The sequence below is a fragment of the Gossypium hirsutum genome, chromosome D07 (assembly GCF_007990345.1).
Source record: "Gossypium hirsutum isolate 1008001.06 chromosome D07, Gossypium_hirsutum_v2.1, whole genome shotgun sequence".
In the NCBI taxonomy this organism is placed as follows: domain Eukaryota; kingdom Viridiplantae; phylum Streptophyta; class Magnoliopsida; order Malvales; family Malvaceae; genus Gossypium; species Gossypium hirsutum.
Window position 1 is genome coordinate 8,106,119 of NC_053443.1, and position 25,709 is coordinate 8,131,827.

The 25,709-nt window shown below is 32.5% G+C and overlaps 4 protein-coding genes across 11 annotated transcripts; 2 read left to right on the forward strand and 2 right to left on the reverse strand.

Annotated features, from left to right (window-relative positions):
* The first annotated feature begins 1,619 nt into the window (after positions 1-1,619).
* On the forward strand, positions 1,620-7,582 carry LOC107953508 (agamous-like MADS-box protein AGL65). 2 transcript variants are annotated; one of them, XM_041097328.1, is made up of 12 exons: positions 1,620-1,814; positions 2,408-2,593; positions 3,285-3,344; positions 3,437-3,455; positions 3,552-3,616; positions 3,720-3,735; positions 3,833-3,894; positions 4,799-4,895; positions 5,184-5,231; positions 5,311-5,438; positions 5,613-5,997; positions 7,208-7,582. In XM_041097328.1, exons 2-12 carry the CDS (start codon positions 2,409-2,411, stop codon positions 7,265-7,267), a joined length of 1,125 nt encoding a protein of 374 aa, XP_040953262.1. In that variant the 5' UTR covers positions 1,620-1,814; position 2,408; the 3' UTR covers positions 7,268-7,582. The 2 variants fall into 2 exon arrangements, with proteins under 2 accessions (XP_040953262.1, XP_040953263.1); XM_041097329.1 differs by having other exon boundaries at positions 3,723-3,735.
* An 83-nt stretch (positions 7,583-7,665) lies between these two features.
* LOC107953509 (chlorophyll a-b binding protein 4, chloroplastic) lies at positions 7,666-8,940 on the reverse strand. Its single transcript, XM_016888834.2, has 3 exons — positions 8,531-8,940; positions 8,025-8,440; positions 7,666-7,940 (listed from the first exon to the last, which is right to left on the reverse strand). Exons 1-3 carry the CDS (start codon positions 8,734-8,736, stop codon positions 7,804-7,806), a joined length of 759 nt encoding a protein of 252 aa, XP_016744323.1. The 5' UTR covers positions 8,737-8,940; the 3' UTR covers positions 7,666-7,803.
* A 1,258-nt stretch (positions 8,941-10,198) lies between these two features.
* On the reverse strand, positions 10,199-15,782 carry LOC107953506 (putative lipoate-protein ligase A). 7 transcript variants are annotated; one of them, XR_005916050.1, is made up of 7 exons: positions 15,200-15,605; positions 13,423-13,451; positions 13,230-13,330; positions 12,405-12,643; positions 11,463-11,611; positions 10,419-10,685; positions 10,199-10,325 (listed from the first exon to the last, which is right to left on the reverse strand). XR_005916050.1 is itself a non-coding variant. In XM_041097332.1 (6 exons), exons 3-6 carry the CDS (start codon positions 13,406-13,408, stop codon positions 10,470-10,472), a joined length of 783 nt encoding a protein of 260 aa, XP_040953266.1. In that variant the 5' UTR covers positions 13,409-13,451; positions 15,200-15,455; positions 15,639-15,782; the 3' UTR covers positions 10,199-10,469. The 7 variants fall into 7 exon arrangements, 5 of the variants coding, with proteins under 5 accessions (XP_040953266.1, XP_040953267.1, XP_040953268.1 ...); XR_005916049.1 differs by having other exon boundaries at positions 13,230-13,451; XM_041097332.1 differs by adding an exon at positions 15,639-15,782 and having other exon boundaries at positions 10,199-10,685; positions 13,230-13,451; positions 15,200-15,455.
* Positions 15,783-23,542: 7,760 nt separating this feature from the next.
* On the forward strand, positions 23,543-24,458 carry LOC107956554 (uncharacterized). The gene is made up of 3 exons (XM_016892173.2): positions 23,543-23,866; positions 23,970-24,028; positions 24,113-24,458. The coding sequence occupies exons 1-3, from the start codon at positions 23,785-23,787 to the stop codon at positions 24,233-24,235; spliced, it is 264 nt and encodes an 87-aa protein (XP_016747662.1). The 5' UTR covers positions 23,543-23,784; the 3' UTR covers positions 24,236-24,458.
* Positions 24,459-25,709: the final 1,251 nt, after the last annotated feature.

Sequence of the window (25,709 nt, forward strand, 5' to 3'; positions counted from 1 at the left end):
ACCTTAATCATTACATAATCAAGATTTAGAATCTATTGAGGGAGAAAAATTGTGATGCAAATTTTGTATGAAAATTGATATCCTTTAATATAGAAGTAATCCTAAAAAAAGTATTTGGAACAATAATTTCCCCAAACTTATTATAATAAATAACATGTCAAAACCTCCTTAAATCTTAAAATAATAAATCAAGTTGTGGTTTAAATTAAAATTTACTTAGTAGACCAAATATATGGGATTGAATGAATAATCTAATCTTTAAATCAATAAATCAATAATATATGAGTTAGCTTAGACATAAGGATACCATGATTTAAATGGACTCCAATTAAAATTTTAATAATAAAATTAATATTTAAATTTTATTATGAAAATATATAAATATATTTTATTATTTAAATAGTAAAATATGTGTTTTATATGTTTTATACTTTTTTTATATTTTGAATTTAGTCCTTTTATTTTTATTTTTAGGGATTTAGTAAATATTTTCAAGTTTCAAAATTTCTTTTATTAAATTTGCTAGTGTGATATTTGAAAAAAATTCAATTGGTAGTCATATAACAAAAAGAATGATTTTATAATGAGTAGGGGTGAACAAATTTTGATTTGATTAAAAAAAAATATTTTTTTAATTTCAGGTTAATTGAATCGAGTTATTCAATTTTTTAATCAATTCGAATAAGTAATTTAGTTTTTTGAGTTCGAGTTTAGTTGAATTTTACAACTCGAATAATTTGAATAACTTGAACAACAAATTGATGTAAATATCCATTGGGTCCTGATAGTTTCGAAAATGTACAAATTGGTTCCTCTAAAAAAATTACAAAAAATTCAAAATAATTTTAAAAAATTCAAAATATTTAAGAAATCTAAAAAATATATAAAAAAAATGCTAACTTATAATTAAAAAGACTAATCCAAAATGATAAATTTGAGGCATTAAACAAGTAAATTATCAAATCATAATACTAATGATTTTTTTCTTATTTTATTTTAAAAGAGTTTTCAAATATATATATATTTATGTTCCTTAACTTAAAATTTTGTCATATTGTTAACAAGATTTCAATATGACGAATTTAATTTTTTAATTTAACTCGAACAAATTTATTCTGTTTAATTCAAATTTCATTTCACTTTACTCAATCGAAAAAAATTTCAAATTGAGTTAAGATGGTAAAATAATACTCGTCAACTCAAACACTCGATTCAACTCAGTTCAGTTGAATGCTCGTCCAAAATTTTAATGGTGTTAACAATTAAATTTATATTTTTAAACTTGACAAGTAGAGATTAAATTTTTTAAAATAAAATTAGAGAGATTAAATTATCAATATACAAAAAGTATATCAACTTAGAATATATTTTCTCCACAAATGAATAATTCAAATTGGTTGAAATAGTTTGAGATAAATGTTGATTTTAAAACTAGATTGGACCAATCGAAAAATCAAAAATCGATTGTAATAATAAAAAGTTAAATTAATTAAATCAATAATTGAATCGATTTAATTGGCCTTAAAAAATTAATTGAATAATTTTTTTTAATATTTAAATAATTTATGTAATCGATTTGACTATGGATACCGTTTTAAGCCACCGACCGGTGAACCATTAACGCTACTAGGCCGAATGACATTAACCCATAGTACACTACACATTTTTTTGTAAATGTGTTTTGAAGATTTCACCATTGATTTGCTTGGCTTTCTCCGCCGTCTACCTCTCGCTCAAGAAACGAAATAGTTTCTGCTTGGTCCCGCTCTTTTTATACACCGAAATCACAGCTTGGCCCCTTCTCCTTCTTCTTTGTAAGCTTTTTCTATTTCTATTTCCTTTTCTTTTCTACTTTTTTCTTCCTTTTTTCCTTTTAACTTCACTGTAAGAATTTGTTCTCTCTCTCCCTCTCTCTTATTGATTTCATCACTCATTTTATTCCGTTTTATTCATTAATGGTTTTCTTATCTGGTTTTACTTCATGTTTGTAATTGGGTTTTGTTTTAATTAATAAATTATGTCTTGGCCTGTTCGAAGGCTTTTCCTTTTGTTTTCCATTAATTGCTTGTCTACCAATTTTCTTCTCTTTCCCTTTGTTTGTAACTCTATGGTTATTTTCTTTCTGGGTTTTTTAAAGTTTAATCATATTTTCCTTAAAAGCTTATTTGTTGTTTGATAAGACGTGGGAACATGATCATGGGTGCAATAAATGCCATTTCTTTTTTATATATTAAGTTTCACTTAAATTTTCTATTTTGAGAATTTGTAATTGAAATTCAAATTCTGTCGAAGCTCATATGGCTATATATTGCATAACTTAACTATATTTTTTTCTTGATTAACTTGAGTAGATGTAGAGAGTTGTGACCTTAGAATAAACATTTGGACTTTTCTTTTGAATTTGCAGGATGGGAAGGGTTAAACTAAAAATAAAAAGGTTAGAGAGCTATAGCAACAGACAAGTTACATATTCGAAACGCAGAACTGGAATCTTGAAGAAAGCTAAGGAATTATCAATACTATGTGACATTCACATTATCCTTCTAATGTTTTCTCCAACAGGAAAGCCTACCTTATTCCATGGAGAGCGCAGGTATCATAAGAATGAGAATGTTATTTTGTTTTCTTAGGGTCTAATTCATACTTTCCTCAAAATATTTATTCTTCATTTTGCCATAGATTATACTTTTTTATGATGTTTATTCCCGTCATTGTTGTTTCTACTGCACCTCCTGTTACACCTTTTGAATCATTTAATATCATTTTTGTTTGCAAATTCTAGCTATATTAAACCTTTTGGTATCTATTGGCTTTCAGTATTGAACTAATTTTATGTCTGTATCATGTATAACAATAACGTAAGTAGAAGCTATAGTAACTCGAGAATGATTTTTACCTACTGCAGATAAAAATTCAATTTTTTTCAGGTGTCACCTCACATTTTTATTCTTAGCAACTTTGACAATTACACAGCCTAAGCTTGGTGGACTCTGATTTTAATGATGTATTGGTTGCCATTTTGATCTCTGGATTTGTGCTTTATTTGGGTTTCTTTATTTAACAGTATACAAATATGTATCAGACTCTATGTTACAGTGATTCTTTGTTACTTAGTTACGCACAGTTTCAGGTTCATATCAATCACTTTAAAATAGTCCTGGGTATAACTGTCTAAATAATGTTATATTTATGCATTTAGTTATGTATACAGTAGATGCCGTTAGAGGGATAACTTGTTTGAAAGGCAACAAATGGGGCTCACTTTGCTTGTTTGCTTTTACCAGCAATATTGAAGAGGTTATTGTGAAGTTTGCGCAATTAACGCCGCAAGAAAGGGCAAAGAGGTGTCGAATCTGAATTTTAATGTCTTTCAGTGAATAGTATGTTCATATTGAAATGACATTATAGCTAACTGATTTTCGTTGGTCTGCAACAGGAAGCTGGAGAGCCTCGAAGTAAGACTACTTGCAACTCATATTCTTCAATATGTTCTTCTTCCTTCCTTACCAAGTGAAGATTTTAATTTTTGGGTCTTGTGATTGAGAATATAGGCTCTGAAGAAAACCTTCATGAAATTGGATCATGATCTAAACATACATGACTTTCTAGGTGCAAAGTATGTCGCCTTTTTCTCAATTTCTTCCAGATAAATATTTCTGTTTATGAGGGATCTTGAGAAGAATCTAATTTTTATTTATTTTATTTTGGTCCCCTTGCAGCAGTCAATCTATTGAGGTAAGAAGTTTTCTGACATTACATGTGTCCTTTTTTATCTTCGATTTTCAAGTTATTGTTAATTCTGTTATGTGTCTGGGGCATTGCTATTTTTCAGGAAATGACAAAAGAAGTATCAAGGTTTCGAGCTCAGCTTGCTGAAGTACATAAGAGACTGAGGTGCACCTTTGGAGCTTTTGGTTGTTGAAGTATTGATTTTTCTTTTTGGTCTTGTTGGTAAAATGCCAGCATGAGATGACGGTCACATCTTACTTCTTCTTCTTCTTATCCCATTATAGAAAATTATATTTGTATTTCATTTCTTAAGTAGCTTCTCCCTATATTTTAATTCCCCAGCCTTTGGACCTGAAATATAATGGTTAGATCCTTACAACTCATAGTTTTGAACTCTAATAATAACACCAATGCAGTGCAATAATTTCAACCTCTGTCCATTATAGCATCGTTTAACAAAACTTTAGACCCTAATGAAGTTTGTCTCATAGTTGGGTGTTAGGTTAATGGTTCCTCAAGGACAGAACATACAAGATGCATCACAAACCATCATGAAAATTTCAACACAATGCTAAATTAAGATTATTAGTGACTTGCTTACAAATAGAATTAAGATAGAGCTGGTATGAACTAGATTCATATGTTTAATGTTGCTATATATTATCATTGGGGTATTATAATTGGAAAATTATAGTCCAAGGGATTTTTCTTGTTGGTTAAGGCTATGTCACCCCAAAATGATTTCAAATTTTTTATTATCTGATGATTTCCTGAAAATAGTTGTGCATCTGGTTCTGGAAACCTCATTCAGCCTTCTGTTTTTACCTCAATTCAATTTCTGTAACTGTTGTCAAATGATAGCTGGCCTCTTATCATGTGGATGATGGTGATCAATGTGTATTTGCTTGTAACTTTATCTGCATTTGGTAAATCTTTATTTTGGCTCGGTTACCTCCATAGTTTGGACATTCACACATGCATTAACAAAAATACATATAACTAATAGCAACAATATGATTTATTTGCTTTCATGGAGTAACTCTGATAAAATATTGTGCAATGATTTCAGCTACTGGAGTAATCCAGATAAAATTGACAACATAGAGCATCTTAGGCAGATGGAAGATTCTCTAAGAGAATCCATTGAGCGTGTGCGTATACACAAGGTATGTTGTTTTGTTCTAGTAATAATGACCTCTATGCACTGCTTTTGTACGTTATCTTTCAAAGTCAATGACACATAAATAAACATGCTTAGCCTCTTGCATTGATATATAATATATAATAAAGATATTGCATATTTTTTCTTGGTGTGGAAAATAGTGTTGTTTGAAACTTCTTGATTCATTAGCCTCTTGATAGATACTGATAGAGAATGCTAATTGATTTATCAGTTCAATAAAATCTGATTCATGTCAACAATAAATGACTTATGCCTTCTACTTTCTTTGCAGGAAAATTTTGGAAAGCACCATCTTATGTCACTAGAATGCTGTAACCAGGTAGCAAAAATATTCTCTCCCCCTGTCTGTGTGTGTGTGTGTTTGGGAGAGATATCTTACGACTTATGATGGCTTACAGTTTCAGAATAGGATACCTTTGTCTGTAATGATTGGTGCAGTGCAAGAAGCCCAACCCGTTATGTGGCTTCCCAACAATGAAAATCATCATACATTATTGCATAATGAACTGAACTTTCTACCTCATCGGTAAGAGAGATATTTCAAATACAATTCATTTTAGTCTTCAGATATTCAGTTTTATCAATATAAGTTTTTACTTTGAAATAACCTAGACTCTGGTGCCTATCTGCAGAGACATGATTGTTTTTAGCTTAACTGTTCATCATGTTTCTCATTACCATTGGTTGACTATTGCTCCAGAGATGCAGAGTGCTCTACGGATTGCTCCCTTGCTGGCTATTCTGGTTTCTTTGGCTCCGGTAAACAAACAGAGATCAGCAGTTCAGGACAAGTTGATAATGTGGTACAGGAATGTAATGCCCTTAATGAGTTAGGTAGTAATGCTTGCTTAAATTTAGAACCCGGTGAGCAATATTTCTACCAGCCATATAGTGCTTCAAATTACCAGGATGATGAGAAGTTGAAGACTGAGATGGAGGTGAACCTTCAAGGGAATCCTGTGGTTAACCAAGTTATTAGCAACTTCGAAATCCCTAGACCTATGTATAACAATGGGCATCAAGCTTGGGTATTGTCTTCTGGCCCTTGTGGCATTGCAATGTTTGATGGGAATTCTTACCATCAGGTGAGGAGTTCCTTTAGTTTTATTTTATCCTTCATATATGTTCAGGATAATTTAATATTCTATGCATGTAGTAGTGCCCTAGGTTACTTGGACTTGAGTTTGAGTGTCCGACATGGGTATGTGTCTAACACCAATATGTTTGATTTTTTTCTAAGTTTTCCCATGTATTTGGAGGATCCTTTGAGATTCATATAACCATACTTATGGTGATATAGGTGTTGGACACGGATACTTCAAGAAAAGTAGAGTCAGAGTAACATAGGTAGCACCTGATTGAACTGTTCAATAATGTCAAAGTTTTAGATGATGAATAGCCGTTGAAAGCAATTAAATCTGTGTCCAACAATTATTTTTTGTTGGCTTTACTTCGTATGGTAAAAGATTTTGGATTGTTCAAGAAAAGTAGAGTTGGAGCAACATTGGTAGCACCTGATTAAACTGTTCAATCATGTCAAAGTTTTTGATGATGAATACCCTTTGAAAGCAATTAAATCTGTGTCCAACAATTATCTTTTATTGGCTTTACTTTGTATGGTAAAAGATTTTGGCTCGATTGTAATCTTCATACCTGCCAACAGTGTCATTGGCCCGAGATTTGACATTCTGATTATTTGCCCTTGCGACCGCTTAAACAAACACCATGAGATTAACTTGTATGTTGGAGGACCGAAATTCAGGTCCTCATCGTCTACACTGCTGTAATTGTACACTTGAGTTCAACTACCTGTAGAGATGCCAAACTTGTTTATGCAGCCTCTAGCTTCTGAAATGTGCATAAGTTACAAGCTAATGTATTGATAAGACTACAGTAATTGTGAACTAAATTTCATTGTTATGTCTAAATAACAGAGGAGATGACTAATCTATCAAACTTTTGGTTATTGAGATTGATCCCTTTAGTGAAGAGCTGTATTGAGTCCCATTTAGGTTCTCCTGTCACATGAGTTGAATCTTGGTGTATGACATTCACATGTTGAATCTCTTTGACAAAAATTAACATATTCATGCCATGATAGTGAATATGAAACCAGTTGCTTGAGTAGATTATGCTCATATAATGCTTCTATGGCATCAAGCAACATATGCTCGATTTGTTTTGTTTACCCTCTCTAGTTTTTGTTCTCTCAAAGGCTAGTTTTAGTTTATCATGTCTTAAGGAATTGAATCTGCCTGCACAGTCAATGATTATTATGATCATCCTTTACCGCAGCAAACTAAATCTAATTTCATGAATCAGACACCTTCATCCGGCCAATGTCACGATTTATAGCTGAAGGACTGACAGACATGCGTCGAAATCTGACTGTTTCATGGATCATGGTCATTTCTTGTTATAGAATAGGTGAAACATACAGCACATGAAGCCCTCACCCAGCCAGTTTTTGCTGCTGGACATGTTTCTTGTATATTTAGTGTAACTTTGTAACTCATACATGATTATATCTTCTGTATATCAACTCTTTTTCTTTTTTTCCTCTTTTTTAGTTGTCTAAACACAGTTTTCATGGGGTTTTTTAGAGTACTTCCCAGCCCCTCAAGATGTATATAAATTATATATACAAAATGAAAACATGACTTCTACTGTCATTAGTTTCAATCCAAATCCATGATCTTCTGAGATGCTTATTTTGTTATTTATAAGCAATAATGATAATATAGTTATATATATAGATGCAATCTGAAGTTCCACTGTACATTAGAAGTTCCTTGTTTTACATTGAATATGCTTTCAAAAAGCATTCACTCAAAGCTTTACAAAATATAGGAACATTGAGCTACATCTCCTCCAAACTTCAAACCCATTTATTAGTAACCTCTGATTGTGTTGATGATGGTGTTGTGCCATGGATCTGATAGATGCTGCAACAGGTTCTCAAATGGCCCCTTCCCAGTCACATTGTGTTGAACTACAAACCCCAAGAATGCCAACATTGCCAATCTCCCTGCACATTCAAACGCCACAAAATTAAGCCACATTCTTTACATGAACATCATATGTGTGTGTGTGTGTGTGTGTGTATGCATACCATTGGCAAGCTCCTTTTCCTTGGCTTCAAGTGTCGGGGCAAAGTTGAGGGGGTTGAAAATGCTACCAGGGTAACCACACTCATGAGGGGGCAAGCTGTATTGCTTGAAGATAGGGTCCTGGTTCACACAACCAGGGTTCTTGATGTCTTGCCACCTTCTGATCTCCACATAGTGGAACAAAATGAACTCGATAACGAACAGGGTCGAGGACGATGCGAAGTATTCGGCTTTACCGGCATCGTACCATTGAGGAGCATTGATTATCCCAATCTTAGTGAAAACTTCGGGCAGAAGCATCCCTGCAACACCCAACATAGCCCAACGTCCATTCACAAGCTCAGCTTGTACATACCATCTTAAGTTCTCAGGGTCCTCAGCCAATCCAAGAGGATCAAAGCCATTATCACCTGGAAGACTGCAAAAATTCTTTACACCTTTAGTTCATAAAATCATATGTTACAATTCAAAAATTTCCGGATTCGGTTCAGGTTTGAAATATCAATACCTGCCATTGAGGTAAGCTGGTGAAGGAAGACCAGGTAACCACTCCCCTTTCTTTGCTTCAACTTTGAATGAGCTAGTCGATGTAGAAGCCACTGGTTTAAATGAAACGTCTCGGTTTAACTTACCGGAAGAACCAGTAAGGAACCGTGTTTTCGATGCACATGGCCGGAAAACAGCGGCAGAGGCTTGCGTCGTGACGGTGGCCATGATTTTTTTCCGGAAGTGTAATAGTAGTGTACAAGGTTAAAGTGAATGTGGGATGTTTTTAATGCATGGCTTAAATTAAGCTTTGTATTTCAATTTCATGAGGGGGATTCAAGTGGTTGTCATTAGACGGTGAATACCGATGGTTGGTTTGTTTGATGCTGTTGATCCAACGGTTGATGTGAATTTAAGGCTTATCACATTATCTAGACGCCATATCCACAAATCTCTTTCTTTATTGTTGTTGGCCGAGAAAAGATCACATGGGACCCATTCTTGTTTTGGATAGCAAGATTTTTTTCTGCCACGTGGGACCTTTTTGTCCAATAGCTGCATGACATGTGGCTTTCAGATCACATCTTAGCAACATCTTGTTTCATGACGAAAATTCAATTGAACTTACGTATCCAGATTTTTTTTAGATATGTAATTTTGTGGATTCAAATTTTAGAATTTCTTTTTTGGTACAAAAATTTTGGAAATTTTTATAATATTTTAATTTTAGTATTTTACTTAATGTAGAAAATAGATTACAACTGGTTTGTGGATGTTTTCAATTGGATATCAATTATCCGAATTCATTTTTTTTAAATAATCAATGTATAAAAATAATACAACGGCTAAATTGATAAAAAAAGATTTTATATTGATATTAAAGTGATAATTTAGTTATAACACGGGAGCCAAATGAGTTAATCAATCTTTTCTTTTAAATGAAAGTAAACAATAAGGGTAATGGAAAATACCGAATGATAATATAAAGACCAAACCGATAATAAGATTGTATAAGCATTAAAGTGATAATTTAACTTATAGTACAATGGCCAAAAGTATTAAACCTTTTAGAACTTTTTAAATGCAAATTTAAGAAACATCAATTTGGAAAACTACACTTTCTTTTGTGTTTATGATATATAAACTCTATATTTTTTTTTGGTAAATCATATTCAAGATCATTAAATTATTTGAAAGTTTTCATTTGAATTAATAAATTATTCAAAATAATTTATTTAAGTCACTAACTTTTTTAAAAAAAAAAACCCGATTAACAAGCCCTAAGCAATAATTTGACAATCAATACAGTGAATCAAATATCCAATGACAAATAAATAAACATACCTTAGGTCTAATGGCCAATGTCAACAATCGGAGAAGTAAACTATTTAAATTTTGGTTTACAAATTTATAATGTTTAAATTTGTTTCATTAAAAAAATACTGAAATCTAAAAGAAAAAACAAATGAGAATTTTCTATTGATGTTTAAATTTTTTTTTTGAACTTTTAGGTTCTTAAACTAGAAGGGAGTGTCAAAGAATATTTTTAAGATTTCCTTTATACTTAAAAATAATATATTGAATACAAATATTAAAAATATACAGATAACACGATATCTTTTTGTACCATGTCATTTTCCCCACATCATCCGTAGATCATAGATATTTTTGGATCATCAACTCAAATATAGAACCAAGAAGAGGCAGAAATCGTAACAATTGATTGTGAAAGACGATTCCCTTACATGCTGTCACAGTCCAATTTATTCATTTTCAACTGGAAACAACATTTCTTTCAATGCCATTCACTGCCATGGCTGATGATGAACATAGGCGTTAATTGATAAAATTCCAGTTTCCAAGCAATGAAATATTTTGATTAAACTTATACAGCTTTCGTTCGGATTTACCTCATTAATCATGATAATCTTGAGAAAAATCATGCAGACCTGCAAACTGCTTCACTTTTGCAGAGCAACAGCTGCTGCCTCCAATTCTTCATTTGTCAGGAACCTGCTTGAGGGACAGAATTCAGCTTCCGTGCAAGTTCTAATTGCTTCCAATTGGATAGGCCTCAACGAAAACTGGGTTTCAGTTGCGTCCATGGTTTTATCCATAAAAGTTGACCTCGGCATGTAATCCTTCATACGGCATATGAAATCCAAATGGCTCCTTGCCTAAAGAGAAAACAGATGGCATGATCATTAGTATCCAAAATGGCACACTCAATGTTGTAAATATCAAACATATTTGTTTAGTGTTCGCGTTCAAATGAAATAAAAAAATCGGATAGAAGTTGAGAGATTGTGGGAATAAGATGGAAAAGGAAGTTTTTAACAACCTAATTATGAATCAATAGTGAGAAATAATAGGAGAAAACTTCATGAGGTGGATATGAACTCAACCCACTAAAAAAAAAATCTTAAGAAGGGAGACTATATTGGCGTGAAACTAACTCATCTGATGCTCTTGTTTATCCAAAACGGTAGCAAATGCAATGTTCATAGTGAAACATATGGAAAATCATTAAGCATATGGGAAATTAATACAAGCAAGAGAAAGAAGACACCATATAATTTTATTAAGCTATGTTACTTGGACTCGGGTGTGAGTGTCAGATAAAGGTACTGTGTAAACAAGTACTTCTAAGTTTTCTCATATATTTGCAGGGTCATATCCTCAAACCCATGTCTAGAAATGTGTTGAACACCAGTGTCTTTTATGGGTACTTCAAGAAAAATGAGGAGTCGAGGCAACCAAGAAAATCTTGTGATAGAGAAAAAGAAAAAGTTAGTATGAAGAACCCTTTTTCAACAATACAATTATGATAGAGGCATAGAGCTAGACTAAGCCTAGGTATGAAGGAAAATCTAGTGAACTATCTTTTTCGACAAAGCTTGTATGAAATAAATGAATAAACAAGCAAACAAGAGATTGATGTATTGCTAGCTTACCGATCGGTATGCAGGAGCTCGTTTAGGATGCTTTAGGTAAGACATGTTCTGGACATTGAAGTCCCATAAAAATGAAGTGTGGTGGATCCACCTATTCTTGGTAATGGATTGAGCATTTCCACCGAACTTGTGGTTACCGAATACATAATCTAAAACAAGACATCCCAAAGTCTACTGTTAAAGAATGCAAACTTCCTCATAAAATGTTTTACGATAGTGATTCCATGATCAGTCGTAAAACAAGACAAGTCATTTGTCATGAGACATATGCAGAATTGATTCCAAATTTCAGAGAAATTAGTTTGTATTTCACAACTGAAAACACCATTGTACCCTTCTAAGTAGTTGACAATTTAGCTCAGTTTTAATTCCGTTCTTTCTCTTTCAAAAATGAAAATGCAGCCATTCATAGTAAGTTGGACAACAAAAGCACTTCTTTCATTTTCTAATGTAATTCAAAGGAAGAAACTGACGTGTAAGAATTTCTACATGCAAAGAAAATACTACCAAGCCCATCAGCCGGAACATACCAAATGCAAGAGTATCAACTCAAACAGATTTAAACAACATGGAACTTCCGCAATATCCGTGCAATAAGAGTAAAAAGTTAAAAGATGGCAAAAATAAAGTTCAACACATTCCACTCATCCATTCCAAGATTAATACATGACAAGAACTGGTTCTGATCTTTGGTTTAAGTAGCATGGATATATTCTCCAGTGAAAGGCTACTCGGGTATAAATTTTCTGTGTAGAACCTTCAACCAAAATTTGGTAATCACCATTGGATGATATATAAACAAACTGAAATGGTGAAGAGCATATGTTGAATCTAGAATTTTGCTTCCAGATTACGTAGCCAAGAACAATTTATCAGAGGCATAAAAAATATAAATAGATATAAATAGAGCAATTTATCTGATAAAGCCATCATCTAATTTACCATTTTCACGAAGATGGAAATCACCAATTCCTTGAAAGACTTTGCTGTATAATGAGCTGCTCCAAGACATGATTGGTCGAGGATATGGTTGTAAGTTAGGAACTGCTTCTTTATTGCATATGAAAGTGACAAATACCGTCCCGTGGTCAACAATAACAGTACCTCCCCCAGTAAACCTTCTTATGACAGGAACCTGATCGTCTAAGACGGATTCAATTTCAAGAAGTTCAGCAGGTTTCCTATGCAGAATATTTATGTAGCCTTATGAATCACATATGTCCAATATAAGCAGACAATATCGCAGCCCAAGAGAGAGCGTGAGGTCACAAAACTTTGAGAAGCCATTTATATTTTAACAAATATATACTCTTCTTGAACCTATCAAATTAAAAGAGAAGGCTGATAGGGTAACAGCTAAAGCCAACTGCCATCCAAGTGCCATTAACTCAATTCAACTTTGAGAATAGCTAGTTGCTTACCTTTGTATTAGAATATATATATAAAGTAATAAAGGATTTACCATCCAAGTGACATAACTTATAGCTAGAAACTCAAGCTAATGCCAAATTTCTACAATCAACCAGGGTTGATGGATACTCCTAAATGAGATATACATTTCAACTGAAATCTTCATTGATGTTCAAAGCTGGAAAGCTAGCTTCCTAGTTAACATCTAACACAAGTGGAGCTAATGACTAATGGCCATTCAACAAAATACAGCTAAGTTGACTGAATATTAACATATTAAAGAGCACAAATTCAAAAAGGAAAGAAGGCAAATGAAGGTTAACAGAAAGATGAACACAAAATAATGAAATATCTTACCCTGACACACCCATTACAATGGTGGGATCATTAGTTCCATCATTGACTATGCACCAATTCTCCGATGAAGTTCGAAGTAGTTGTTCCTCTATATGAAGTTGCTGCAAAATGGGCAAACCTTTGAATCTCATAAGATTCATCAATGGAAGGCCAATGTTTTTGGTCTGAGGGATAAGCATTTTAGAATCAGAACCTGAATTCCAGGTCGGGTTTTCTTTTCCCCTGTAAGAAACAGACACAACAAAGGAAGCCCGTGATTCCCTGTTTCACCCAACATGATAAACAACGTGTTCTTTAAAGAACAATAGTGGGAAAATTTACATGAATGAAGAAAATGGGATTAATTGTTCCTAACCAGAAATTTGGGTCAGAATTATCATCTTTGAAAATCCAAATGTGCTAATCAGTTAAAGGACAATAACAAGAACATTAGAACTGTTATAATGTGTTGAAATTGAATTCGAAATGCTAGACGCGAAAATCAAAATTAGAGTCACCACTAATCAATTTTAGGCTATGTATGGTTAGCCACTTATGAATCTACTCGTTTTAGAATAATTAGATTAAGGAAAATCCTAAAAGAATGCACTCGGTCTACATTACCAGATATAAGTTCAGGAACATGGTTATGTGTAGGGAAGAATTAGCACCCCTACAACGCCTGCCCTAAGACAGTATCACCTTATCTTATAACATTTTTGTTAGGGCTTCTAAGTTTTTATCCAAATCTTTCTAAATTAGTGACTCCATTTTAACTTAGCCATTTTTACAACGAATTTACAGAATATACATGCTAATACACATGTCATAAATCATTATTCATAAAACAAAAAATCATATATCATATACATATAAAATTACTCATGAAATTACACATAAAAATATATACAAATTTATCAGTGAAAAATATACATAAAAATATCCATAAAAAATACATATGACAATATACAAACAATGTTATAAAATAATAAATAAGAATAAACACAAGGTTATGCATAAATGTATAAAAAAATTACATAAAGATATACATAAAATAATATTAACCTCAAGACATTCATAAAAAAAATATAAATTATCATGCTTATCATTATAAAAAAAATTTACTATCATCATCATCATATATATATCATGCATTACATAGATAAGAGTCATACATACCATATATAATTTCAATACATCATGCTTATTTCAATAAACCATACTTATTGTACATATTAATCATACAAACCACATATGTCAAAGAAAAATGACATTACCAAGATAATTAAAATATGAAATCTTAGAATTAGTGACAATGTGGGAAATAGAGGGATTTAACAGGCACTTACGCAATTTCAAAATTTTAAGAGTTCAAAGAAACTGAGAGATTAAAAAAATGATATTTTAAAAGGCAAAGAAAAAATAGAAAATAAAAAATTTTAAAGTTTAATTGAATTGAAAACGCAGGAGATTAGGATCTCCATTTTAAAAAATAAAATAAAATAAAACATGGGAAAGTTCATACACAACTATAAAAATTTCTCTAAAAAACGAAAGGTTTTTTATTCTCTGTTTCCCTTTTCTGTAAAACCATGTTCCATCGCCGGAGAACCCAAAATACTTCAATTTTCAACAACGAAATCCTTATTGTGGCTGGATACTAGTGAAATTTCTCTGATTTAAAGAGTCCATATAAAAAACTGTCATCAATTCAAATCATGCAATTTCAAACTGAGCTAAATATGCTAAAGCATTAATAACACAAGATCGGACACCATATAGATCATATTTTACCTATTTGAAAATAAATCATAACTTAAATCAAGAACAAAATTATCGGTATTGAAAAATTAGCACCAAAGACCCAATTATAAGCATCCAAAACAACGAGGGACTTGGCATGCGATTATCCCAAAATAAACAAATGCACAATTTTTTTCTCTTTACCCGTAATAATAAAACAAATATATTAAACAGGAAATAGCAGTTACCTGAAGCAGGGTCGGGAGGCTACAACTGTCGGTGCAACAAGCTGCTGCTGTAATCGACAGGATGTGGTGACAAGCTGGGAAGTGGCGGAACGATGGCCGGCGAGCTAGGCAGGGCGGCCTGGAGCAGGAGCGTGAGAAGGCAGTGGCGGTCTGGAGCAGGTGCAGCGGCGGGACGATGGCCGGCTGGCTGTGGTGACGACTGAGAGCGGCAGCACACAAATGAGCAAGGCGGTGCAGCTGGGTGGTGGAGCAAGGGCTGAGCGGCGCAGGAGCGAGGCGGGGAAAAAGGAAGAAAAGAGAAACAAGGCGAAATTTGAAGTTAGATGACCTTCGGTTTTGAGGTGTTTTTTTGGTAAATTACATCAACAGTCACTCAACTTTAATCTTAACGACAAAAAGCCGCTCAACTTTTAAAAAATAGCAAATCAGTACTACTAACCATTTTTCTGTTGGCATTTAACCGACTCCTTGTTGGCATTTAACTGGCCAGTTGGACGGTTTGCTGCCTAGCTAGACAGTAGAAGAAGAGAAAAAAAAATTTACCCTAAAAATTCATTAAGAGAAATTTAAAAAACTTCCATTAACCCAAAAATTAAAACCCATAAAATCATCATTAACCCATAAATTTCTTTTCATCTCTATTCTACAATAATAATAAAAATGGATAAACTACCAAAATAGTCACTTTTATTTGCCTTAGGTTACATTTTAGTCACTTATGTTTGAAATGTTACGTTTTAGTCACTTACATTAACATGTTGTAACATTTTAGTCACTGAGTAGTTAATTGTCGACAATTGTGTAACAGTAAGTTGATGTGGCACGTTAAATCATCATTTCAAATGAAATTTTTAGGTTAAATTTTATAATTGGTCCCTATATTTTTTCATTTTCAACAATTTAAAAATTTTCTTTTATGTTCTTCTAACTCTTTTTTTTCCATTCTCTTATGCTTCTCCCTCTATTTTCCTCCCTTCTTCATTCTTTTAACATAGCTTTTCTATGCTTTCCATTTGTAACTAGTCCACAAGCTCGCTTCACTCGAAAAAATTAAATTGTTCAAAGAAAAAATTAAATTACTCCAAACAAAAAAATATGGGACCGATTGTATAAATTAACCTAGAATTTTTGTTTAAAATGATGATTTAACGTGCCACATCAGTTTACTGTTATACCGTTAATAGAAACTAACGGCTCAGTGACTAAAATGTTACAACGTGATAACATAAGTGACTAAAACATAACATTTCAAACATAAGTGACTAAAATGTAACCTGTGCCAAACAAAAGTGACTATTTTTGTAGTTTAACCTAATAAAAACCCATTAAATCATTAAACCAAAAATTAAAATTCTTCATATTCTTGTTTCTGATTTCATCTCTTCTTCATATAGAAAAGAAAAACCCAGTAAGAGCACAAATTAACAGGGAATGATCCTCCTCTCAATCAGTGTCCAAATATCATCTTCTTCACTGATTAACCTGAAAAAAAAAAGAAAAAGAAAACCCAAATTTTTCTCAGAAAAGCTTAGAACTTTTGGATCCAAGTAATTTAGGTTGAAATGAGATTAGTTCAAATCCGACCAAAGTTTTGTGTGGGAATTGATGAATAGAAGGCCAGAACTTGAGATAGTTATAGAACAAACTTAGAAATTGGAGCTATTTTCTTTTTTGAATGAAGAACATAAGATTAAAAAAAAAACAAGAAATCCCCCCAAAAAATTAAAATTTCATCTCCTTCACCAATTAACATAAAAGATAAGAAAAAAAAAAGCTAAATCTTTACTCAAAAAAACTCATCATTCGAATATATTGTTTTTGTCAAATCTTCCATGACCATAATGAGTCGAGTTTTCATTTCTCCTTCAAGCTCTTTCTAGAATAGGTTTTATTCAGATGAAGAAAATATGCCATTTGAAAACTAATTTCTAATCAAATCGGAATCCAAATCCAGAAAACTCCAATCTCAGAAAAGAAATAATCGAAATTGGCGTGTGAAGCATATTCGATTGGAAGCTCTTCTTCACCAGGTTAAGCGACTGGAAGTTGGGAGGGGTGAATTAAACGATGAAGAAGTAAAAGTTTGGATCTCCGATGATTTTTATTGTTTCGGCATCTCCATTTCTTCTCTTCGTTTTCTTCTCATCTTCTTCTTTTACTGTTTTGTTTGGTTATTAAATTGGGTTTTCACTGTGACAAGTTAACTAGCCCAAGCTCGTTTTTGTTTGAACATTCAAGCCCAATCTTGGTCAATATTTTAAACGAACTTAAATTTTTTTCTCTAAGCTCATTTTTTGTGCCTAATAATTTAACCCAAATCCTTTCAAATTTATTCTACGACTTCATCACAATCACTTTCATCTATGTTTGCTTTAGAAGTGAAAGCCATATAGTTACTTAGTTGTTCCTCGATAAAGTCTGATTCAATGTTTGAATTTTCATCACTCCATCTCCGAGTGACATAAAGAGATTTCTTCTTCATAGTGTTTGCACACTTGGCCAAATCCATGGCATTCGTGGCACTGGATTCCTTCCTTTTGCCTTTGTTTGTTTCCTCATTGATAGTGACTCATTCAGATTTCCCTTGTTGTGAGATCTTGAACTAATTAAACATTTGACTTCGTTTTAATTTAAATTTGTATGCCTTGTTAAATTTTTGAGTGAGCAAGATAATCTGTTCTTGTAAAACTTCTATGGTAGTGCCTGACTCAGTGGGCACAACCTTTGCCACTTATAAGTTAATATTCTTCTCTCGGGTTGTTCTCCTCCTTACTTCATTAAAATTGATCTTAAAGGTTCGAAGAGATTCAATCAATTCATCAATACACATGGTATTAATGTCTTTGGCTTCCTCAATGGCAATAGTCTTGATGTTGAATCTATCAGGCAATGATAAAAGAACTTTCTTTACCAATTTAGCATTAGAATACTCATCTCCAAGAGCAAAGGCCTAATTAGATAGGTCACATAATTTGGCATAAAATTCTCCTATTGTTTCATTCTATCGCATTCTCATATTCTCAAATTTAGTAGTAAGCATTTGAAGTTTTGATCTCTTTATAGTATTTATACCTTTGTATGTTGTTTGGAGAATATCCTAAGTTTCTTGCACTTTTGCATTTGGAGATACGTTTGAATTCATGTCTATCTACTCCACAAAATCTAGCATTGAGGGCTTTCAAACTAGCACTTTCTAGCCTCTCTTCTTTAGTGGTCTATTGTGCCTCAAGTTTTGGCGGCTTAATACTTTGACTCTTCAGTAAACAGATGTTCCCATCCATTCACAACATATCTCCAGACATGCTCATCAGTAGCTTACATGAAGGCAGTCATCTTACCTTTCCAATAAGCATAATTAGCACCACCAACGTAGAGGGTGTGACACTAATGCACTTTCCATTTCTAATAAATATGAATACCAGTTGTTGAGTCTAAATTAATATTTGAAGGTAGAATCGAGTAGTGCCAAAAGTAGTGGTAAGATTAGTTCCAATTGCTTCAGGCACAAGTAATGAGAAGTGAAAAAGAAAATAAACAAGACAAGAAATATTTACACAATTCAATTTTCCCACACCTACGGGAACTTGCCTTGAGAAAATATTCACTATCTTAGCACCTTGTACAAAAGTGTTTCCAAACTCTTAACGCTCACCAGTTACACTTGATTACTACAGAATAATGCACTAAAAGAATCATTGAACAATTTAAAGTGCTCTTAATCAGTACAATACCTATACAAGTTCTCAAATCTATTTCTAAGTAAAATTTGGATATCAAGGATGAGCTAACAAGTATCTCCATCAACTAAGAAAATCCCAACTCAAACATATTTGTTGCCAAAGTTTGTCAATCCAAACACAACACTTTTTCTATGTAACTAGTGTTACTATTAGTGGACATTAGTTCAAGCACTTAAAAATAATATCTCAACAATTTCTTATTGAAATGTCAATCATATCATAACCATTTCTCAAGAAAATCTACACTTTTCATTAATCAATTCAATACACAATAAGCATATACTTATATTGTATTCAAAATAAATCACATCATAAACATGTCAAACATATAACATCACAATTTCCAAATGCTGACTCATATAAATATATCATACCAATTCAATACACATTCTTAATTAATTTCTTATTGAAACATTCATTTACATTGACTTAAAACTATAATTATCTATATCCACATCCTTCTTTTTATAACAAATTTCATCAATTCTTTAGTTTTTATCAAACGTTTCAACCTTTTTCCATCTTTGGCTACATATTCTAAGGTATGGCACCATTTTATATATTTATTAAACAGGTAAGTAAAAATTCAAATGAGTACTTACAATTCTCTTGAGCTTAACAAAATTAAACCAATTATTCCTTCAATCTAAGGCTTTGTCTTTTCCTTTGCTATTCATGAAAACGTAATAAATAATATGCTCAAAATATCCAAATCATAATTGTTGAGGGCAGAAACGTTCCTGGACCGCAACACCGAGAGCGACAATTTTCAAGAGTGGGAGATGCTGATAGGGTGAGCGAGTGAACACGAAACATTCCCAAGATGATCTGTGAGATGATGATGATGATGTTTGAGATGATCTTAGTGAGATGGTGGTTCCCCACGGAGTAAAAGACAAACATTCGAGATGATCTTTAAGTTATCTAGGTTGTTGCTATGAACGGTCCGTTACCGAAATAGCGGCCGTTATATAGCGGTAGCGGCGTAGTCCGAAACTGCAATTGCTGAAAATAGCGGTGAGAAGCGGAGTCACACCGATAGCGGTGGATCACGGCCGCAATTTAACGGGTAACGGCCAATTGCGGCAATAACGGGCCGCTATTCCCGTTATTTCCCGTTAACAGCAAATTAAAAAAAAATCATCTCCTCTAAACAAAAATCAACAGAAACACTGAAACACAGTTCAATCAAAAAAATGAAAAAGAACAAAGAACAAAGAAGATAACGGGAAAAAGAACAAAAAACAAAAAAGATGAGGTATGCCTGGAAATGGAGCTCCCTGAGGGCCTGAGTACGCTGAAGAACAAAGAAGATACGATTAGCTATGTGAACCAGACTAGAAAGAACCAGGAGAGGAAGAACGGAAGGAAGAAAGCTTCAAAACAATAAGAAAATGGAAAGTTCGGAAGGAAAAGTTTTGAAAAAGGAAATGGTCAAATTGAAAATGAAATGACGGGATTATGGGAAGAAGAGAGGCAGGTTTCAGCTGATTGGGCAAGGAATCGGTGCTTTTTTTAGGATTATATCTAGATTTTTTTACTTTGGGCCATCTGCTTTGGCCCTTTTTTAAAATTTTTGTAATTTTGTTCTATTAATAAAAGCTCAATATAATGTTATTAAAAAAAAGAAAAATGAAGTCTAAATAAACAGCAAAAAGCAATCAAAGTCCAAATATTTAAAACTCTAAAAATTATAAAAAATGATTTTTTATAATTATAATTATAATTCTTATGTTTTATAATAAGTTGTGCAAATTTTAAAAAAATTCACGACCGCGATATCCGCAGTAACCGCAATAGCGTCCGTTATGTCCGCGACCGCGACAAACGCGACGTGACCGAAAACGCGATCGCGACCGTAATTTAAATCCATGGCTATGAATGTGTTGTCTAGGTTGTTGGATGTTGCAATTAAGAGGGGGATCTTTAAGCTTTATCGAAACGATAAAAAATTAAGATGACTCACCTTCCTTTGGATGATGATTTACTGACTTTTTCCAAGGGTTCTTTGGATTCAGTAGTTGGGGTTAGGTGTGTTTTGGATCAGTTTTACAAGATGTCGGGCCTTCAGTTAAAATTTTCTAAGAGTGAAACCTTTGCTTTGGTATATCTAGGGAGGAACTTGAGGATAGTATCACAGGTTTCAAAATAAGGGAGTTGCCTGTGAGGTACTTGGGCGAAAATTGAGTATGAGGGACTGTACTCCTTTGTTAGAGAAGATATTAACAAGAATAAATAGCTAGAGTGCTAAGATGCTTAACTATGCAGGGAGAATGCAACTTATTCAGTCTGTTCTCTTTCAAGTTCAAAACTTTTGGTGTAGACGATTTATTTTGCAGAAAGTTGTTCTTTAGAAAATTAATCAAATGTGTAGGAGGTACTTCGGGAAAGGTACGGACGTTACTGTTGCACAAGCTAGGGTATGCTGGTTCTAGATGCACATTCCTAACCATTCATTGATTGCTTGGATGGCTCTTTTAGATAGATTACCAACCAAGCAAAGACTTGCTTCTAGAGGACTTAACATTAACAGTTCTTGTAGTTTTTGCAGAAGGGAAGTTGAAAGAGGAGATCATTTGTTCTTTGGATGTGGATATGCGAAAATGTATGGAAGGGTGTTCTCAATCTCTGTCATATTCATAGAGAGGCTATGAGTTGGAGTCGGGAGATTCAGTGGGTAATTTCTCGTCTTAAGGGGCAATCTTTGCTTACTTTTTATTTTGAAATTAACATGGAATGCATTCATTTATCTGATATGGATAGAGAGGAATTGAAGGCATTTTAAAGGAGCTTGGGTTACAGAAACTGAGATTTTGAAGTCCGTCAAGGATGTTGTACGGATTAGGCTATGGAGGAAGAATATTAATACTCTTGATACTGTGAATATTCAATTGTGCAGGGACCGGGGGATCATATGTCAGTGCTACAGGGTTGAATGTTTGTAATTGATACATTGTTTGTTGGTAGCAGTCTTACTGCATCTTGGATAATAAAGAAATTTTATCTGCTTGGTGGTTCCAAGTAAAATGGCCTTCAATATCAACAAGCATTGGCAATCCTCAAACTTGGAATAAGAGAAAAGAAAAAGAAATGTTGTCATGTGGAAGACTAAGGATTTCTGAAATTTAATGTGGATGGTTCAGTGAATTATAGTTAGAAGATAGTTGGGATCGGAGACCTGCTTTGTAATGTGAAGGGCGAGGCATTTTAAAGTCTTCTACAGCTTCCTGTTGGAAAAGAAGCTATTGAAATATTCTTGGCATCAAGATGGTTAATCTTATACTAGAGTCAGATAGTGAGAATGTGATCAATTGGGTCTCACGACAAGATTATGTTCCAAGGCAGTATAAAAATGCATATGCTGCCATTTTGGTTTAATTCCCTTCGATAAAAATTGGATACTAAAGGCTATTCTTAAGGGATCTAGATGGACTTACAAAATCTGGACAGCATAGAGCTATTCCATTAGTTTGGGTGAGTGAAGACAGTGGGGATTGATTGAGCTTGAACAAGGAGTCAAATATTGAGGGATACTAGTTTGCTTTACATGTGTGTAGGCTTAATTTGGATCTTCAGGAACTTTTTAGGTGCTGGGGTACATGTTGAGTTTATGTTGGTGTCTTTGGTTAGGTCTTAGGTTTATGTTTAGTGCAAGTTCTTAGTTGATATTGATATGGTCCATGGAATCTCATGACATATATTTTTTGATAATCTGAATAAAGTTATATATTATTTTAAAAAAAATAAATTACTCTACTTATTTTTTTATTCAAAATTTTTAAATTTTATTGAACTAAATCATTTTGTTGTTGAAACTTGGAGAGTATTTCTTACCTTTTTTCTTCTTCATGATATTAAGTTATTAAGCTTTAATGATTATGCTGGTTCAATTCATGGAATAAAGTTTTCATAAGTATTTTTCTCCTCAAAAAAGAAAAATTCTTTGCATAAATTTAATATAAAATTATTATATGTTATAACACGAAAATTTAATTTTAATCTCTAATAATTCATCATACTTTAAAAATATATTAAAAATTATTTTTGAATTAATATTTATATATTTATAATTAAATTTAAATAAAATAATATAATTATCACTAATTAATAATAATAAAACCTAACAAATCAACCTAAATTTAAAGAAACAACACTTTAGAAAGGCCAAATGATTAAATACTAATAATAATTTCCACCATATAGACCTTAGTCTTGAATAAATGCAGGCCTTTAAATGTTGTCTGCCACAACATCATTCTTTGGTCACCTTCTACTTTTACATTGTGCTCCTTCTTTTCAAAACTTTTATGGATTCAATATAATTTCCATCAATTAATTATAAATAAATTTAAAATCTTGGAGAGTTATTAATATTTATTTATAATAATTAAATTTAATATTTAATTAAGTTTAAATAAAATTATTAATAATTATCTGTAAATTTTTATATTTTCCGTTTAATTTAACGATAATGTATCATATTATATTATTATTTATTAAAGGTATATAAGACTTACACACATTTCATCTTCATATTTCACAATTCATAAAGGCTATTTCTCTCAATCATATTATCAGATTTAAACTCTTACTACAATGTGGTTTATGAAGGGTTGATAAACGAGTGGGTTCTAAAAGCATTCATGAAACTGGAAACGAGTTGACTTTGGAATATGGTTTAATTATTACCTGCTTCCATTATCATCATCACCATCATCATAAATGTCTAGAAAAGTCTATGATGTAAAAGTATATATTACGTGTGATGCTTTTTTATATGTACACAAAGCTGAAGTTTGTTGACAAGAAAAGACTGTTATAGCTAGCTAAGAAAGCAAGTCAGCCATGGAAAGAACTCTCTTTCACCTATTCCTTGTTTTGTTAGGGTTTTCTCATATTATAAGCTTGAATGCAGTCTCGGTTACAAGTAAATCGTCTATAAATCATACCCTTTTATCTCTTCTCTTTATTATTGTTATAAATTAATCATCTTCCCCATGCCCTAATATGTTCATGTTTTTGCTTTGAAGGAATCGAAAGCTTGGTGCATGGACCTCAAGTTCATCATGTTCCAGAGAATCCTCACCCGGTATAAACAAAACCAGTTTAAAAGGCTTGAATCTTGTGAATCAAACCTTTGATGGGTTATCATCGTTTTTTTGTTTTTTCATAGGTAATTGCAGAGAAAAGTTCAAAGGAAGGAAGGGTTTTTATGGAGTTGAATGATTATCCAGGTTCAGGAGCTAATAATCGTCACACTCCAAGGCCACAATTTGGCAGATGTGCCGATTGTTGAGTGTAGATGTATGTTTTCTCATAGTATAATCCTTTAAAAACAATGCTTTTGGTCCATAATCTCTCATTTTATTGCTTCTTAAATTTGTTTCTTTGTTTCTTGTCTGTTTTCAGAGTTGGGAAGTTAATCTGTATTTAGAGCTATTCATAGAAGTAAGTTTCTGGCAATAGCATGAATGTTTAGATACTTTAAAACCAATTGATAATCCTCCATATTATAGTTTTATGAGATGGACTATTAACTGCAAATCACCAATTAATCTGACTTTAAAAAAAATGATAATTGGTCGTTTGATTTTGGTGCTGCAAAATCGGTTCATTTCTTCTGCTTTGATTGTTCAATGTGTTGGATCAATTTCTAAACATTTTCTTTCCATTCGAACCGTCGTACACCATACTTTTGTACTTTTTGATACCAAGGATCATAATGGAAAGGAATGAAAATGAGGGATGAGGTCGGTTCATTAGTGTGAGACGGAGAGTCATCAAAGGAAGATGAGAGAGAAAGAGGTCGAAGAATGAAAATGATGGAATTGATTCTATTTCTTCCTTTCGAAAAAGAGATTAGCTTCTCATCCATGAGCTTTGATATGTTAATACGACGGTCACATAATCCTATAACCATTATATAAACTTAAACACGAACGAAAGAGGTGCATCAATTTTATCATCTTTATTCTTCTACCTTCTTTAATCTCCTCTCTCTTCTTGACTCTCTGGTTCAGATAGATTACCTGACTTCATCTTTATTAATTTTTTACATCAACACTTCTCATATTTAAATAAATAATTCTTGGTAAGATAATGATGTAAACAAGTGAAGTGGAGCAATGGTGGTAGCCAACCCAAATTTGTTCAACCTTTACCGTAAAAAGTGCTTGTGATTACACTTAATCTGGTAAAAGAAAAGAGCACATTGGAGTAAAATACTGAAAAATCCATCATATTTTTATTTAAATGTTGATTAGAAAGGAACTTTGTAGGTGAACCACTCACAAAACCCTAGTAAATATCCATCTCTAAGCCAGATTTTAAATGTGCTTTGTAGTGGAGCCAAGTGGAGTATGATGTGTTAAGCATTCACTTTCTTAATTACCATTTCTTTTCCTTCGTTTGTGCCATTTTTGGTACAAAAGAGGCTGATTTTCTCTTCTTTTATGCCATGTGTTTAAATTCAATTTTATAAAAAAATTAAAAATTCCTTGTAAAAGTGAAAACCCAAAAAAATTCAAATCCGAAACAAACCCAAAGTCAAATTTAGTAATCAAAATAAAATAATTAAATATTTTTAAAAAAAATTATAATATTTGCTTACAGGATTATTTGTTTATTTATTTGAATAGTAATTTTTAGAACACAAACAGAAAACCTCTATGATATTAGTATCTAATTTTTTTAGTTCTTTTCCATTTTAATCGCATAATTTTATAGCTTCTAATCATGGAACATAAATTTATATTAGACCATTTAATTCC